The 17,738-nt window shown below is 26.5% G+C and overlaps 1 protein-coding gene across 1 annotated transcript in view; it reads right to left on the minus strand.

The window, feature by feature from the left end:
- The window catches only part of LOC117171914 (inactive rhomboid protein 1), a 364,512-nt gene that overhangs the window by 139,501 nt on the left and 207,273 nt on the right, over positions 1 to 17,738 (minus strand). Inside the window, exons 5-6 of the mRNA XM_033359571.1 lie at positions 9,003 to 9,347; positions 4,654 to 4,840 (exon numbers count right to left, since the gene is read on the minus strand). Of these exons, the coding sequence (XP_033215462.1) occupies positions 4,654 to 4,840; positions 9,003 to 9,347 (532 nt within the window). The remainder of the gene's footprint in view (positions 1 to 4,653; positions 4,841 to 9,002; positions 9,348 to 17,738) is intronic.

The following is a 17,738-nucleotide window of genomic DNA, read 5'->3' on the forward strand; positions in this document are numbered from 1 at the left end:
ACTTTTGCACGGCAGGGTAGAAACATTAATAATTGAACAATTACATTTTTTTGTAAGCTGAAATTATCTTAAATTAAAAACCAAATCATTTTTATTTTAAATAGTCTAAAAACACTTCGAATGTTTCGAAATTTTATTTCAAAATCTTAAAACAGTTACATGTTGTTTTAAATTTTTTCAAATTTTAAATTATTTTTTTAATTTTTCAGAACTTGTAAACATCTTTTAAAATGGTTCGAATTTTTCCTAAAATTATTCCTAGAAGTTCTTTTAAGATCCAGCCAAATAAAAAGATTTCCTCAAAATCTTCCAAATTCATGATTGATAATTATATAAATCTTCCTAAATCTTTTTAGAAATTCTTTAAAAATTAATTTTTTAGAATAAAAACTCATTTTCATTTTTTAAGGAATTTTTTTTATTCGTCTAAAGCCTTTCAAAATTCTTAAAAAGCTACTTAACTTTATGTTCGAAATCTGTCAAAATCTATGTTTGATTTCAAATTAGGCCGTGAACTATTTGCAACAGAATTCTGGTACGAATAGCAGGATTTTTTTGGAACAAGTAGACACATCGTTTACTGATTTAAAATCATTTTTAAATTCTTATTTATGCATCAAAATTCAACAATTTTACTAACATTAAAAATTTTTAAATAGAAATATGAAAATTGTAACGTTCGAAGTTTACTTTTTTGGTTTAGTTTGGAATATTTAATTTATAATTAATGATTTTAAATGAACAGTCAGATATTTCTAAATATTACATAACTGTTCTTTTTCTCGAATAAAAAATTTCAAGTTGAATATTTTACACTAAAATAATATTTGGAATATAATAAAACGCTTTGATTATGAATATAGTATTTTAAAATTGAAAATACTTTATATGGTTTCAATCGGGCATCTACACATGTTTATCTAATAAGACTTTCCAATTAAAATAGTTTAATTTTTAACGTTAAAATCTGGAAATCAATTATTGTTCACTTTTTAAATCTTAATAAACATTTCAATCTTTTAATCATTGATTAATTTATATTTACAGTTGATTAACTAAAAATACTTTTTATCCAAAATCTTCGATTTCAAATGCTTTTAATTTTAACTTGTTTAAGTCTTTGAAACTCCATTTCAAAATTCTTTAAATTAAAAGGTGGGCTTCAAAAATACAAATCTAAAATGGAAAATTTTTAAAGTGGAAGATTGTCGAATTCCGTATTCTGAACTGAATGATGTCAAACTTAAAAAATAACAATTTAACTAATTATTTAAAAAACGGTTGAAACCAAACTTAGAGAGATTTTTTTCTAGAAATTTATAAAATTTCTGGTCAAAAAGTAAATTCACTGTAATTTCCCGGTTTTTCCCGATATCATAAGATTCCCGGTCATATCCCTGATATACTACATGGTTTTAGAACGGATCATAATTTTATGCAGCAATTACAATCGGTTATCATTATTATTAAATACTTTTTAAGTGGAAACTGGTCGACCTACTGTTTCCTATTCACTGTGTACCCAACGCCGCTTGAAGCAAATTATTTATATTCATTAAGTTATGTAGTCAAATGTAATCTTAAATATACTATGACATCAGATGTTCTATTTGAGATCATTAGAATTATTAATAATAATCATTTTTTTAAAGTCGCCTATTTTTGTGCAAGTACTTAGTATAGTCAAGGTAAATTTTTTCAGCGTAATCTCAAAAATAGTTTTTAAAATTATTTTTCTCATTTCCTAATAGAATTAGCTGATTCAAGCTTTTAGTCTTAGTATGTTTGCATATATTTTATTCATCTCTAAAGTTCAAAATGAATTGTCTTACGGGCTTTTTAAATAATTGAAAATACCAACTGTCTACAGTGAAACAGTGATGGAAACTCACCTCTATCTACATTATCAAAAGATGAAGCCCTTTTGACCTAATTTGCGAATCAACTCCTTTCTCTGATGGAAAATTAGAAAGGGTTTGATAAAAAAATGTATACTTTTTAATTTTTCGTCTATATCCGCAATTTTAATAACTTTCTCTATTTTTTTTATCAGACGAGTTTGATAGAAAATCTATCAAAATTAATAATCAATTAATCATGTTTACCGGAAGTGTCTCACTGTATCCCGCTAATAAGGCAATCAATTTCTATCAAAAGTTTGGATGGGATTTTTATTGACAGGTTGGCTGAAAAGCTTTTTTCTAAATTTCCTGACTTTTCCCTTATTTCCTTTGATAATTTTTTTATTTTCCCTGGCCATTAATATTCAAAAAGCTGTATTTTAATCTTGTAGCAAATTTAACGTAGAATCAAATTATTGAGTTTGCTACTAAAAAGATCAATTTTCAACCAAATTGTCGCATTTTTTAACAAAAAAGTTTATACTTCAACCAAAAACAGTTGCATTTACAAATAAATGAGTTTCTTAGATATCAGTTAAACTTTAACCAAAAACAGATTAAAAAAAAAGGAATTTTAAATCAAACAGTTACATTAAAAACCTAAGAGTTGAACTTTTAACCAAATAGTTGAATTTTCAAAATAAAAAGATGAATTTTGTACCAAATGACCCAGGCAGAAATATTATATATAGTTTATACATAGAGTGAAGTGTTATATACAATATTCATTTGTTTTATACATTTTTTGTATAAAACAGATAAATATTATATATAAAACTTCACACTATATATCATTTTTCCGTCTGGGGGTCGATTTTTAAAACAAAAAAGATTAAACTTCAACCAAAATAGTTGAATTTTGAAACAAAAAAGTTAAATTTTTAACCAAAGAGTTGATTTTTCAACAACATATTTAGGTGTTCAACAAAATAATTGAATATTTAACCAAGTAGTTCGATTTTTAAGGAACAATGCTGAATCCTGCTAAACATCATATAGATGATATTTTAACAAAACTTTAACATTTTAACATTTTTAACATTTTTTAACATTTTGAACATTTTAAATAAACAAAAAAAACGAATTTTCAACAAAATTGTTCAATTTTCAACCAAGGATATGAATTTTCACCAAAAAATTAAATATTCAACAAAGTACGTAGTTCAACAAAATAGTTTAACCTCATATTTTCAACAACCTAGTCAAACTTTTAACCAATTAGATGAATTTTCAATCAAAATAATGCACATTCAAAGAAAACAAGAAAGGGATATATAATCACGTTCAAGCCAAAATACAAATTTATTGTGAGAGCTTTAATTTTCAATCGGAAAATATGAATTTTCAACACGAATTTTCCACTAAAAAATCAATATTCAACCAAAAATGGATATATTAAATTTTCGGTATAAAAAATTCATTTGAAAAAATAAATTTCCAACAAAATAATTGATACAAAATTACAATATTTCTCGACAAATAATAAAAACCTTCAATATTTTAGAAGATAGTATTCGATACAAGTTCTTTTCCAATAAGATATGATATAATTTATTGATAAACTATATTGACAGAAAAATATAAGATTTCTCGACAAATTGGAACTTGATAGAATTCTTCGAAGATAAGATTTGATATAAGTTCTGCGTGGATAGGATTTTATAAAAATCACAAAAGAGTATATTCGTGGAAAAGTATAAGATTTCTCGATGGATAGACTTTGATAGAAGTTTATTAAATTTTGTAAAAAAAATTGAAATTTTGATTTGATAAAAGTTCTACGAGGATAAGATGTGAAAGAGTTTTAATGAAAATATTTTAATAAAAAAGTATACGATTATTCAAAAGTTAGAATTTAATACAAATATAAAAGATTCTGGAATATAGGTTTTGATGAGAGTAAGGTGACCTTAATATTTGATAGAAATTCAATGAAAAATTGTTGGTGTAAAAGTATAAGATTTCTCAATTTCTGTGTGAATGAAGTTTGATAGAAAATTTCGGTAATACGAAAGATACGATTTAATACAAGTTTGGACATTTAAAATTTTATATTTTTATGAAGTTAAAAAACAATTGAATCTGTTATATTATCAGCGAATGGTAATTTACCAAAAGTACATAACCCTCCAGAACATTGGAGGCAGAAAATTCACAATATCGATCAAGTTAAAAATATTTAATAACAGAAAATGCTTTACGTCTTAGTCAGACTGGATGGAAAATAATGTTTTCAAATTAAAAATTAAATGTTTTCTTGAAGAAAAAAAATATTTTTTCTTGCTCCACTGGGAATTGAAGCACGAAACTTCTGATTTGCAGTCAGGTCCTTTCCCATTAGGTTATTAGAGAGATAGTACTTTACCGTCAGTAGATAACCCTCCACTGTTGTGGAAGGTTATCTACTATCGCTTAAACGCCCGATTTTGCTCTAGGTGCAAAATATAATATTTTATTTTTAATAAGATTCTGTTGGTAGAAAAGTATAAGATTTACGTACAAACAGAATTTAATAGAGTGGTTCATAAAATGTGCTGATAAGAGTTTGGTTTAGTTTTCCCTGAATTTTTTTATTTGATTCTATACAATGTTTTCTCTGGATAGAAAGTTTATCAAATTCTATAATTTTCTACACTTTTTTTAGCAGGGTTGCCTACTGGCATCATACTCTTTAAAAAAGCAATCGTCAAGAATAGAGAAAAATATTTCAAGTGCCTATTTTACTTCTTTGATTTTTAGTTTCCAAACGTACCTCCGGTAATTCCATAGTGTCCGGTACGTCTTTTGTGATATCCGGATCTGGTGGTTTGTGTTCCGGAAGAAGAGGTCCGTACCGTCTGGATGCCATCCGCCGTCTTCTTTCCAACCACCTCTGCCTTTCAGAATTCTCAGATTCCTCGTCGATTCCAAAGAAAATTGCGGTTTCTCGCTTTATATAACTAAAACAAAAACAAACAAAATTATTAATTTGAAATCTAGTTTACGAGGAGCATTTGCAAATTCGTAAAAATAAATATAATCCGAAAAATAGTTATCTAAGTTAGGTCCCTTTGATAATAATTTATTTTTAAGTTTACTAATACACCATTCTTCAAAAAATTAATTAATATAAGGAAATTGGAATGTACTATAACTTGAAAAATATTTTTTTTGTTTCAAGAATATACCATTCATTGAAAGAACCACTACATTATAATCAGATGAAAAATTAATAAAAAATATTTATCTAAAGAATTTTGTCAGTATTTTATTTTTATTTTTGCCAAATTTTTTCAAAACGTTATCGATAACAGACTTCACAGAAAATAATGCTATTAAAATATTGCATTTTTAACAAAACAGATAAATTTTTAACCAAATAGATCAATTTTCAATGAACAAGATGAATTTTCAACCAAAAATGAAATAGTATATTTTTAAACCAAATAAAGCTAATTTTAAACAAAGCATTTAAATTTGCAACCAAACAGATGAAGTTTCAATTAAAATAATGAATCTTCAACAAAAAAAAGTGAAATTTTCAACAAAAAAATTTATTTTCAACCAAATAGTTGAAGATTCTACCAAAATAATAGAATTTTTAATGAAAAACGCGGCTGTTTTTAAGAAAAAAGTTAAATTATCAGCCTGCAAAGATGAATTTTTAACAAAAAAGTTAACTTTGAATAAAATAGTTAAATTTAACAGCAGCGTAGTGAAACTTTCAACTCAGTAAGACTCCCTTTTTCTAAAAGAGTTTTATTTACGACCAAAAAAATTTTTTCAGTCAGGCACAAAAAAAAATCAAATAAATTGTTAAATTTTTAGGCCAAAAAGACAAAGCTCCTACAAAATATTCAAATTTTGAACCAGAAAATATAAATTTTCAAGGAAAAAGTTCATGTTCAACCAAATAGTTAAATTTTCGTTTCAAAGTGATAAATTTTTAACTAAATGGTTGAATTTTCTACCGAAAAGACAAATTTTTTACCAAATACATGAATTTTCAACCAAATAGTTAAATTAAGATTAAAGGAAAAATCAATTTTAAACCAAAAATGTAATACTTTTATTTTCAAGAATATAGTTAAATTTTCAAACCAATGTATGCAGTTTCTACTAAAATGAATTATGAATAAAAACCAGAATGAATTAAACCAAAAAAAGCGAATTTTCAACAAAATAGTTGAATCCTTCACCAAAACAGATAAATTTTCTAACCAAAAAGATGAATTTTCTACAAAACAGTTGAATTCCAAAACAAAAATAATTTGACATTAACAATCAAACTTACATTTTTTTAAATTACAATATTAAACAATTTTATTGAAAACTACGGAAGTTTTGGTCACTTGTATTATTTAAAAAGTGGAATTTCGAAGTGAACATTTTATCATTCACATAATTTAAAGTTGATGTAAGAATAGAAAAGATTAATTGATTCGAGACGAACCGATTGATCTATAATATTTATACATTTGATTAACGAGTAAGTAAGTTATGGTTATCTAATTTTCAACAAAAAAGGTAATTTTCAAGCAAATAGTTAAAGTTTCTACTATAATGATTGAATTTTCTATATAAAAAGACAAACATTCTACGAAACACTGTTAATTTTTTAGTCCAGAAACAGGAATTTTGAACAAAAATGTTAATTTTAACCAGTTGAATTTTATAGCGAAATAGTGCAATTTTTAACTGAAAAGATAGATTTTTAATTTTTTAATTTTTAAGTTGAAGAGTCTAATGTTCTACAAAGTAGTTTAATTTTCAACAAAAAAGTGAACTTCTTACTAATTATGTAGCAGAATTTTCTACGATAATAGTCAAAGTTTCAACCCAAAAATACCATATTTAAATAAAAGAATTAAATTTCTAACCAAAAAGGAGCAATATTTAACAAAAATGTTGAATTGTCAATAAAATAATAAAAGTGAAAACCAAATAATATAATTTTTAACCAAAAACGATGAATGCTCAATCAAAAATATGATAGTAGTAATTTTATCTAAAAAGAATAAACTTTTAAAAAAAGATTTGATTTTTCTTATTGGGTTCTATTAATTCAGTACAATTTCGGTTATAATCATTTTCATATGAGATAAAAATATTGGTTGAAAAGCCCAAAAATAATGTCACATAAAAAAATGACTAAAAGCAAATAGTTGGGCATGGTTCTAATAAATTATATAATTAATTACAGTAAAAAAACATTTGATTTTTATTATTGGATTCTATTAATTCAGTACAATTTCGCTTATAATCCTTTTCATGTGACATAAAAATATTGGTTGAAACCTCCAATAATAATGTCACATAAAAAAATTACTAAAAACAAATAGTTCGGCATTGTTCTAATAAATTATATAATTAAATACAATAAAAAAACATTTCATTTTTCTTATTGCATTCTATTAATTCAGTAAAATTTCGGTTATAATCATTTTCATGTGAGATTAAAATATTGGTTGAAAACCCCAATAATAATGTCACATAAAAAAATGACTAAAAACAAATAGTTTGGTACGGTTCTAATAAATTGTATAATTAATTACAATAAAAAATATTTAAATGGAGAAAAAGATTGTCGAAAAATGCCAGCAGCAGGAATCGAGCGCGGAATTTCCGGTTACAAACTCGGAGTGCCACTACCTGATCTAACCAGGATTTGAAAAACTCTAGCATTGCGATCCATATAAAGTAAATAGACTTTTTTAAAGCGCTTTTACACAACAAATTGCTGATAAGTGCATCGTATTATTTTAGTATAATATATAACAAGAATGGTATTGACCTGTAACTGGAAGGATGAATCTTCAACTGAAAAAGTTGAATTTTCAACAATAAAAAATTAAACTTTACTGAAGAAGATAAATGGTCAATCAAAACTTGAAAAATTAAGTTTAAAGTAAAAAAATTAATGTTAAAAAAAAACAGAAGAATACTTAACTAAAAGTATGGAATGCTTAATTGAAATAAGTTAAATTTTCATTTTCAAAAAAATATTTGAATTTGCAAACAAAGTGACGAATTTTTAACTGAAGTTGTAAATCTGGAAATAAATTAGTTTAATTTTAAACCAGAAAGATGAATTTTCAACTAAAATGATGCATTTTTAACTCGAATAATTGAATTTTTTACTAGAAAATAAATTTTAAACCTAGAAGAAAATTTCTACCAAAAAATAAAAAGTTTTATTTAAAAATATAATTTTTTAACAAAAAATTGAATACTTACATTTTTAGTCAAAAAACGAATGTTCAGCCAAAATAAGGAATTTTTCATTTAAAATTATGGAATATTCAACTGGAATAAAAGTTACAAAGTTCAGTTTAAAAAACAAAGCAAAACATCAACTAAAAAAGGAACAAATTTTCACAAAAATAGCTCAATCTTAGGGGAAAACATCCTTTCATTCCAATAAACAACAAGTTTTAAATTAAATAACTCAAATTTCAATGAAAGCAAGTGATTATATTTACTTGCAACCTGAAAGAGGAGTTTCAAATTAAAAGTATAACTATTTAACTGTAATATTTGGATTTTTCACCGCAAAGAAAAATGTTTAAGTTAGAAAATTAACGTACAAAGAAAAGATAATTTTTTACAACAGAAAAAAATAATAAAAGATTTTTATTTAAATTAATTAGTTTTCATCTAAACTAATGAATTTCCAAATAAAATGATGAATCTTCAACTGGAATAGTTAAATCTGATATTAAAACGATGATTTTGCAACTATAAAGACTAATTTTCTACGAAAAAGGGCGATTTTTTCACAAAGAACATAAAGTTTCACACAGCTACATAGTTGAGTTTCAAAATAAATAAAAATGCAATAATAAATTATGATTTAACTAGAGTAAACTGAGACAATCTGAAAAATCTGCGAGCGCCGGTAAAGTAGAAATCACTTTTCTAAGCTGATTAAAATTATTAAACTAATGAAAACTTGAATTTTCCTGCGATCATAAGTAAATTCCCGGTCATTTCCCTTTTTCCGGCCATGAAGTTCCCAGTCATTTCCCGGTCTTACCCGGTTTCCCGGTCAAATCGCCCCCCCCCCTGTAAATCTGATAAATAGAAAACGAAAATTAGATCTGAAAATTTGGAAAGACTTACTTTCGAATGGCATCCGTTCGACTCGGATTTCTCCTCAATCTCGCTCTGTGACCCATGGTGGCAGAATTACTGGAAGAAGTAGTTACTGGTGGCAATGGTCGCTGGCCTGTTGGAGCTGACATGCTCCTGGTGATGTTTGGTGTTGTACCAGTTGAAGTGACTGTCCCGGAAGAACTGATTGTATTTTGAGGAAGGGATGGGGAACTATCGACAGGTGTTACCGTCGACGTTTCCGTCGACGCACTTCCGACGTTGTACATCCCAATGTTCTGATCGTTGTCAACATCGGGCCCACTTGAGGAGATGGTCGAGGTACCAGTGGTACCAGAACTGGGCGAGGGTTGCCTGAAACAAAACGAAAAACAAAGGATTAGACTTTATCTATTAGCTGAATTTTAATTAATGTTGATCAAGTGAGAATTTAATTACAAGATTTTTAATTTTGTTGGTACAATGTCCCTAAAATTTTCATTCATTAAGAATGATTGTCCGCGGAGCAACTTTTACAAATTGTTAATGCCGACAGTGAATACTCATAGAGAATTTTAGTGCGCATATTTCTTGCATGGCAACCAAATTTGAAGGTTGTTTCGTTTTTCAGTTGTTTAACGAAAACGAAATTTTCCAACGAAAAAAAAACAATTTTTTTTTGTTCAGCTCGCCAGATGTTTTGTGGGAATCAATATTTTGTCTTAAAAGTTTTATGTGACATTCCTCAACATATTCTACGACCGTTAGAGTGTTTACGAAGTTTGAAAAACATTTCAGGTCCGTGTAGTGAATTAAAAAAAATACTTTCTTTGAAATCATGAATGCATACATACAAATGAAAAAGTTGTGTGAGGAAGTTTCGAATGTTGACAACTTCTGGGAAGAAAAATCTTCCTTGTGATCAAAGAAGTTTTTCCCAAAAGTTTGAGATCTTTTGTCGTCAGAGAAAAAAAACTGTTGTAAAAACTTCTTTGATCCCTAAGGAAGATTTTTCTTCGTAGAAGTTGTCAACATTCGAAACTTCCTCACACAAGTTCTTCATTTGTATGTATGCATTCAAGCTTTCGAAGAAAGTATAATTTTAAATTTATTACACGGACCTGAAATGTTTTTCAAACTCGTAAACACTCTAATAGTCGTAGAGTATGTTAAAGAATGTTACATAAAATTTTCAAGCCAAAATATTAATTCCCGACAAAGATCTGGATAGTTGAACGCAACAATGTATTGACTTTTTTTAGTTCAAAAATTCCGTTTTCCTTAAATAACTTAAAAACGAAGGAAACTTTGAATTTGGTTGCTATACAAAAAATATGTGCACATTTCAACGATGTTTAACCTGAAAAAACTCTTTTTCTAAAGAAACAGACATCGTAGATGACAAAAAACCATACACAAAAATTGAATTTTGATGGTATATTGCATATTAAAATAAAGGATTTTTGCGCTCTAAAATCATCCTTCAGCCCACATCTTTGAACTAGTTTGGTAAAAATTAATTTTTTTTGGTTCGAGATTTTTTTTTGGTTGACAACTTTATCATTTTGTTGAGAATTCGTTTAATTTTTTCTTAAAAACTAATTCTTTTAAATGTAAAGTTAACTATTCCACTTTTGTACAAAAATTTAAATTTTTTAGTTACAAATTTAATTACTTGGTTTGAAATTCATGTCATCTGTTCATAATTCATTTTTTTGGTATAAATCTTTTGGATTAATAAAATAAGTTTTTGATTGGGAATTCACCTCTTTGCTTTCAAATTGAAATGTTTTGATAAAAAATTCGTTTTCTTTTGCTTCAGAATTTATTTTCTTTAGCGAAAATGAAGCTATTCCATTTTTGGCTTTAGAAATGATTCATTTCGTTGAAAATTCGTTCTTTTAGTAGAAAATAAACTTCTTGCCTGAAAACTTAACCTTTTTATGTAAAAATGTAACTGCTTAATTAATTGAAAATTCATTTGTTTTGTGAAAAATTGTTTTTTTTTCCAAAAAACTCAACAGTTTAGTAGAAAATTAAAATATTTTGCTAAAAATTTTGTTTTACTGGAAGTTCATTTTTTATGAAGAAATAATTTTCTTAATAAGCAGATTTGATAAGAACCAATTAATCCGTCCTTCCACCGTCAATGTAAATGTGAGTAAGGATTTTGTAGGTTTTACGGTCTTAATTAAATTAAAGGGAATAAAAAACGATATTAATAGAAAGTTCATTTATGGTATGATAAGGTTATCTATTTTTTAATTTAAATTGGTGACACACATCATTATTATTTTAAAAATTGACTCAACTATTGACATGATGTTTGACTCCAAAATTGAATATTCTTTCTTTTTACAAGAAAATAAGCACAGGTATTTTTTTCTTTCACTTTTTTTTATAAAAATGGTTTGTAATAAAATGTGAAAAACTATTTTTAATTATATATTATTTATTTAGATTATCTGAAAAAGACACGCAGTGATAGTCGACACGTCGAATATTAATAAGCGAAATTTCTAGTAATTTCGTTTTTTATTCCTTTTAATTTACTGAAGGCCGTAAGACCTACAAAAATTGTTACTCATGTTAATTTGTTTATTTGAAAATTTAATTATTCCGTTTTTAGTTGAAAATGTATCCCTTATAATTCAAAAATTCAACCATTTAGTAGAAAATTCATGTATTTTGTTGAAAATTCGTGTTTTTAAGGAGAAAATTAGGCTTGTTTGTTGAGCATTCATCATTTTTGGTAAGTATTCAGTTTTTTTGTTAAAAATTCGCTTTATACAGATGAATATAACTGGTTGACATTTTTTTTTATTTTTCGTTTAAAATGTATCTTTTTTGGATAAAGCTTCTACTCCATAAAAAATTCATTTTACTTTATTGCAAATAAAGGTTCTTGTTGAAAAGTCTTCTTTTTCAGTTAGAAAGTCAACTGTTTTCTGAAGCATTGAACATTTTCGCTTAAAAATTGAAGTATTTTGTTAAAAATGTATCTAATAGTCTAGATAATTAATTTTATTGATTGAAAAATTGTCTATTTAGTCCAGGATTCAACTCTTAGTTTAAAAATTTGTCTTCAACTATATGATAATTGAACAATTTGGTGCAAAATTAATGTACTTCGTTGAAAATTCATCTTTTGATAGGAAAATAATCTTGATAGTTTAATTATTTCATAACAATTACAACTATTTGGTTTCAGTGATTTTTCTGCATGAAAAATGCTGCTGTTTTGTTTATTGAAAACTTATCATTTTGAGTTGAGAATTCAACTGCTTTTTACAAATTCGTCTTCATGACGGGAAAATCCAACTATTTCGTTAAAAATTCATTTCTTTGGTTATGGATTCAAGTATTTTGTTGAAAATTGAACTGCTACATCTTCTATGGTAAGAATTAATCTTTTTTGCTATTTTTGGTTAAAAATTCGTCATTTTTCGTTAATTTCAACCAGTTAATTAATTTAAAACATGTTTTTTTGTTTCAAAAGTAATTTTATAAGCTAACAATTAAAATGCTTTACATTTGCTTAAAAACTAATCTTGCTTTGTTGAAAATTCGTCCTTTTTATTAAAAAATAATCTTTTATGGCTTCAAAATGCAACTATTGGGTTGAGAATGTAATTATTAAATTTTTGGTATCGGATTTAAATTTTATTTTTTGATCAGAGAATTGTTAGGTGTTTCAAAAATTTGGCGTCCCTCTTCCTGTGTGCGATTGGTGAGGTTAGAGAAGACTCCATTTCTTTAATCACTGTTATTAACTTCTTTTGATAATAAATAACTTCTAATTATTTAGAAAAAAGTGGAAAAAATGTGTTATGTAATTTATGTATGTCCCTAAGCTTCGGAAATGGAATTTGTAGAATTAAATTTATTTTCCATTTATTCTTCTTCTAGAGCGAGTAATATTGATTCGCACTGCTCCAGGAAACTTAATAAAGAGCTTATGATATCAAAGAGGAAGTTAGCTTTATTTCCTCCGTTTGCACTTCTTCATCTGGTTATTTACTAACATAAGAGTTATATTTTGAAATTCTCTAAACCTCTATTGGGAGATTTCTAGAATGAGAAGGGAGTAAATACGAACTTGAATGACTCGCAATTTGTCTTTCTTCGAATCTCTTGACAATAGGGACAAGTCATTACTTCCAACAATCACCAGATCTATCACCTATCCAATTGTTATTCGAGTTTGTGACCAATCTCAATTCTGAATGGACTTCGATACAGGTAAATGAAACTCTACAACAAAGCGAAGTACAATGCCAGCATCTAGTGCGTTTGGATATTTTTGATACCTATTTCAACGCACTGAATTTATGAACTTTCCATATAATCCTTATTGGCTATGTTTAAAAACGAATGATCAGAAATCTTCAGTCAAAACTGAAATGTAAATTAGTGTCAATACATTACACAACAAAGTTATCAACAAAAATTCATTAGTTGCATTTTCAACTTAATAGTTTAATTTGCAAGCCAAAGAGACTCATTTTTTAGAAGACAGTTGAATTGTCAACCCAAAAGCTGCATTTTCGACAAAAAAGTTCATTTTCAGCCAAAAGAGATGAATTTTCAGCGATAAAAAAATTACTTTTCCAGCATGAAAGACGAATTTTCAATAAAAATAAAAATGTTGAAGCAGTTGAATCCAACGAAAAATTACTAATTTTGAAGAAATTATTTGAATCCTTAAGCAATTAGATAAATTTTCGACCAAATAGTTGCATTTTGAGTCAAAAAGGCGCATTTTTAGAAGACAGTTAAATTTTCAACCGTCAGAGGTGAATTTTTAACCAAGAAAAATTACTTTTCCACCACAAAATATGAATTTTCATTTAAAAAGGCAAATTCTAATGAAAATAGTCTATTTATTATATTTAATAGTCTATTATTTTAATGAAAATAGACTATTTGTTTCCAACAAATAGTTGAAATTTAAACTGAGAACGATACATTTTCAGCTAAAAATGGAATGGTAAGATTATTAGTTTGAGAAATTACTTTAAAAAAATAACAAACTATTAACCAGTTGAGTCCAATGAAAAATGACAAATTTTTAATAAAACTAGTTGAATCATCAAGAAGACAGATGAATTTTCAAATAAATTATTCGATTTTCGAATCAAAAAGGCAAATTTTTAGACGGCAGTTAAAAAATTTTCAAACAAAAAGTTTTATTTTCGAGAATAAAGTTCATTTTCAGCCTAGAGAGATGAATTTTGAACCAAGAAAAATTACCTTTCTACCATAAAAGATTAATCTTCAATCTAAAAGACGAATTTTAGACAAAATATATGAAATTTCCACCAGATAGTTGAATTTTTAAATTTCTAAAGACTAGTTTTTAAATAGAGCGTTGTATCCTAAACCAAATAGTACATTTTAACAAAGAAGATTATTTATATTAGATGAATTTTCCACAAATTACTTTAGTTTTCGATCTACAAAAAGATCGTTAAAAATTCATCTTTCTGGATTGAAAATGAACTTTTTTGTTAAAAATTCTTTTTTCACGAAGCAAAAGTCCAACGTTTTCTAAAACTTTAGACATTTTAGCTCGAAAATTTGACTATTTTGTTGAAAATTCCCAGTTTTGGTTCAACGATTAACTGCTGCGGTAGAAAAATAAGCTAATTATTTGAAAATTTAAACATTTTGTTGTAAATTTGTTTTTTTTTTGTGAAAAATTAATTTTTTTATCTATAGATGTACCAATCTCAGTTTTGGTTGAAGAATTTTTCTTTACTCGTTGAAAATTGAACCATTTGGTTAAAAATTCATGTCTTTTATTCAAAATATGTTTATTTGTGTAGGTTTACAAATTTCTCTATTGAAATTTTTCCTTTTTAAGTGGAAAAATCAGCTGTTTGGTAGAAAATGCATATATTTTGTTCAAAGTTCGTGTTTGTTAATTGGATAAAATGGTTGGAAACTCGTTTTTTGGTTTTTGGAAGTTTATCATTTTCAATTTAAAATTCAACTATTTCCTCAAAAGTTCCTATATTTTGTTAAAAATTCGTTCACCTGAATAGAAAATTAATTTTCGATGTTTAAAATTCATAATTTTGTATGAAGATTTAACTATTTTGTTACAAAATTCGGCTTTGTTAGTTGAATTAGCTGGTTGGAAATTCGTTTATTTTTGTTAAAAAATAGAATTAGAATTGAGAAATGAACGATTCCATTTTTGGTTGAAAAGTGATTATGATCTATTAGAGATTCAACTATTTTGTTGAAAATGTATCTTTCTTCATTGAAAATTCTTCTTTTCCGGTTTGAAAGTCAATTTTTTTATAACATTCGACTTTTTTGCTCGAAATCATGACGATTTTTTGAAAAATTCATATTTTTGGTTCAAAACTCAATTATTGGGGTAGAAAATTAAGCACATTAAAAAAAAATATTTTGTTGGATCTTCGTTTTCTTTGGTGTAAAATTATTCTTTATATCTAAAAATGAATTTATTTTATTTTATTCAAAAAATTTCCTTTGTAAGTTTAAAATTTAACTATTTGGTTAAAAATTCATGTTGTGCATTAAAAAATTGTTGTTTTTTTGGTAGAAAATTAATTTTCTTGATTAAAAATTCATCTATTTGGTGAAAAGTTAAAATATATTGTTGAGAGGTCTTTTAGTCTGTTATAAATCCATTCATTTTGTTAAAGTAGTATTTTTTGGTCGAAAATTCGACTGCTTTCTTGAAAACTCATCTTTTATGGTAAAAAAGTCATCTCTCTGGGTTGTAAATTCATCAGCATTGGCTCAAAATGACAATTTTTATAATGCACGAGTGTAAAGTCTGCAGTGGTTTAATAAACAAGTTGTAAAAAAGCTGTAAAAAAGTTTAGTAAAAATATAATAAAAAGGAAGGAAAATTAGGTCGGGATGAGAAACAGGATGGGAAATGGGAAATGCACGTGATTTAACAGCCAAGCAACTATCGACGAGTAGTCTTGCCTTCATATCTCCATTAGAGTTCCTCACGCTTTTACCTTTATTAGAATCCTATGGAGTCCAGTAGCCTCATCATTGAAAAGCACTGTACTCAATTTCAAAAGTTTCCATCTAACTACACAGAAACATCTGACTGCGTTAAACAAACCAAGGAAAAGTTTAATGTGATTGCCCCAAATGTTAGAGCATAAAGAAACTTTGTTTAATCCTTCCACTTCAGTATGAAATTTACTTTACACAAAGCCTCAAAAAACAGCGGTTTATTATTCCAACTTCTCTAAATTATTTCGCATTAAAATCAAAAAAACTTCGGTTCATAATTTATGTTTTCAAAAGTGTTTAGCTGATATTATGAAATAGTATATCCAATTTTATTGTCAGCTAAGCATTTATTTGAATTACTTTTATTTATTTAACTTTAAAATCATTTATTAAATGATTTTAAAAAGTTTTTCCTAGTTTCAGACTTTACAGCATAAAACAAAATATATAAAATCAATTCAGGTTTTAATTTAGCAGTTTAATTTGCAAACAAATGGAATAAATTTTCAACTTAAATTATTTATATTCAACTATCATAAAATTGACTTTAAAAAAAATGTGTTTAACTCTGAACGAAATAGTTGAATTTTTAATTAAAAAAGATTAATTATTAATGAAAAAGTTAATTTACAAATAGAATATGAATTTTCAATTTAAAAATTTAATTTCTTATGAAAATATTATATTTTTTGAGTCAAGAAGACAAATTTTCTGTAAAAGAGTTAAACTTCAACTCAAAAATATAAACTTTCAAGGAAAAATTTATTTTGTAACGAAATAGTTGAGCTTACCATCAAATTAATTGAATTTTCATAAAAAATTATGAATTTCATCCAAAAAGATTTCGTTTCTACAAAAAAGATGAATTAAAAAAACATTAATGTTCAACCACACAGTTGCGTTTGCAACTAAGCATCAGGTTTCAATCAAAAATTTCAAAGTTAAACTTTCAGTTTAAAAAAAGGACTAAAAAAACTTGTTTAACTATGAACAAAGGAGTGGAATTTCTGGCAAAAAATAATGAATTATTAACGTAAATGCCGATTTCCAACTTATTTAAAAAATAAAGTCTTCTTTTAACCAAATGGTTTAGATCTCTATGAAAATATTCGAATATTCAAGCCAAAAAGACGAATTTCTAACCAAACAGAATTTAGCTCAATGGAAATGTACAAGTTGTCTATCCGGAAAGACAAATGCACAACAAAACAGTTAAAATTTTTAATAAAAAAATACGACTTCTTAAAAAAAAAGTTAATTTTGCTAGAAAAATTTTTTAACATTTATAGACGAATTTTCAACAAAAAAATCGAACTTTCAACGAATAGTAAATTTTTTAACTAAAAGAGTAGAATTTTCAACCTGAAAAAAAGCGAATTTCGTAAAACAAATTGAATTTTAAAGCCGAAATATGAATCTTTAACAAAAATCTGCCCAATTCGTGGCACATGCTCATAGCGCGCGGCTCGTTTCGCTCGCTAGTTTGGGAGCGTCTAGGGCGCGCGACTGTTCATTCTCGCGCTTCATGCCTCGCGCTCCGCGCTCGGTCTTTGCATTATCCTCCACATTTGTGCACAGACCACAATGCGAAATTTTCTACATTGTATGTTAAAAACTATTATATCAAATTCCTATTACAATTTCTTTTTGTGTGTACCTTGTTTTGGCACTGCCTATTCAGACATTGCAAAATAATGTTGACATGTTATTTTTTCTGATCCTAATAGGACCCTGTTGTGGTTGTTTAATCCTTTT

Source organism: Belonocnema kinseyi, chromosome 4, assembly GCF_010883055.1.
Source record: "Belonocnema kinseyi isolate 2016_QV_RU_SX_M_011 chromosome 4, B_treatae_v1, whole genome shotgun sequence".
NCBI classification, from domain to species: domain Eukaryota; kingdom Metazoa; phylum Arthropoda; class Insecta; order Hymenoptera; family Cynipidae; genus Belonocnema; species Belonocnema kinseyi.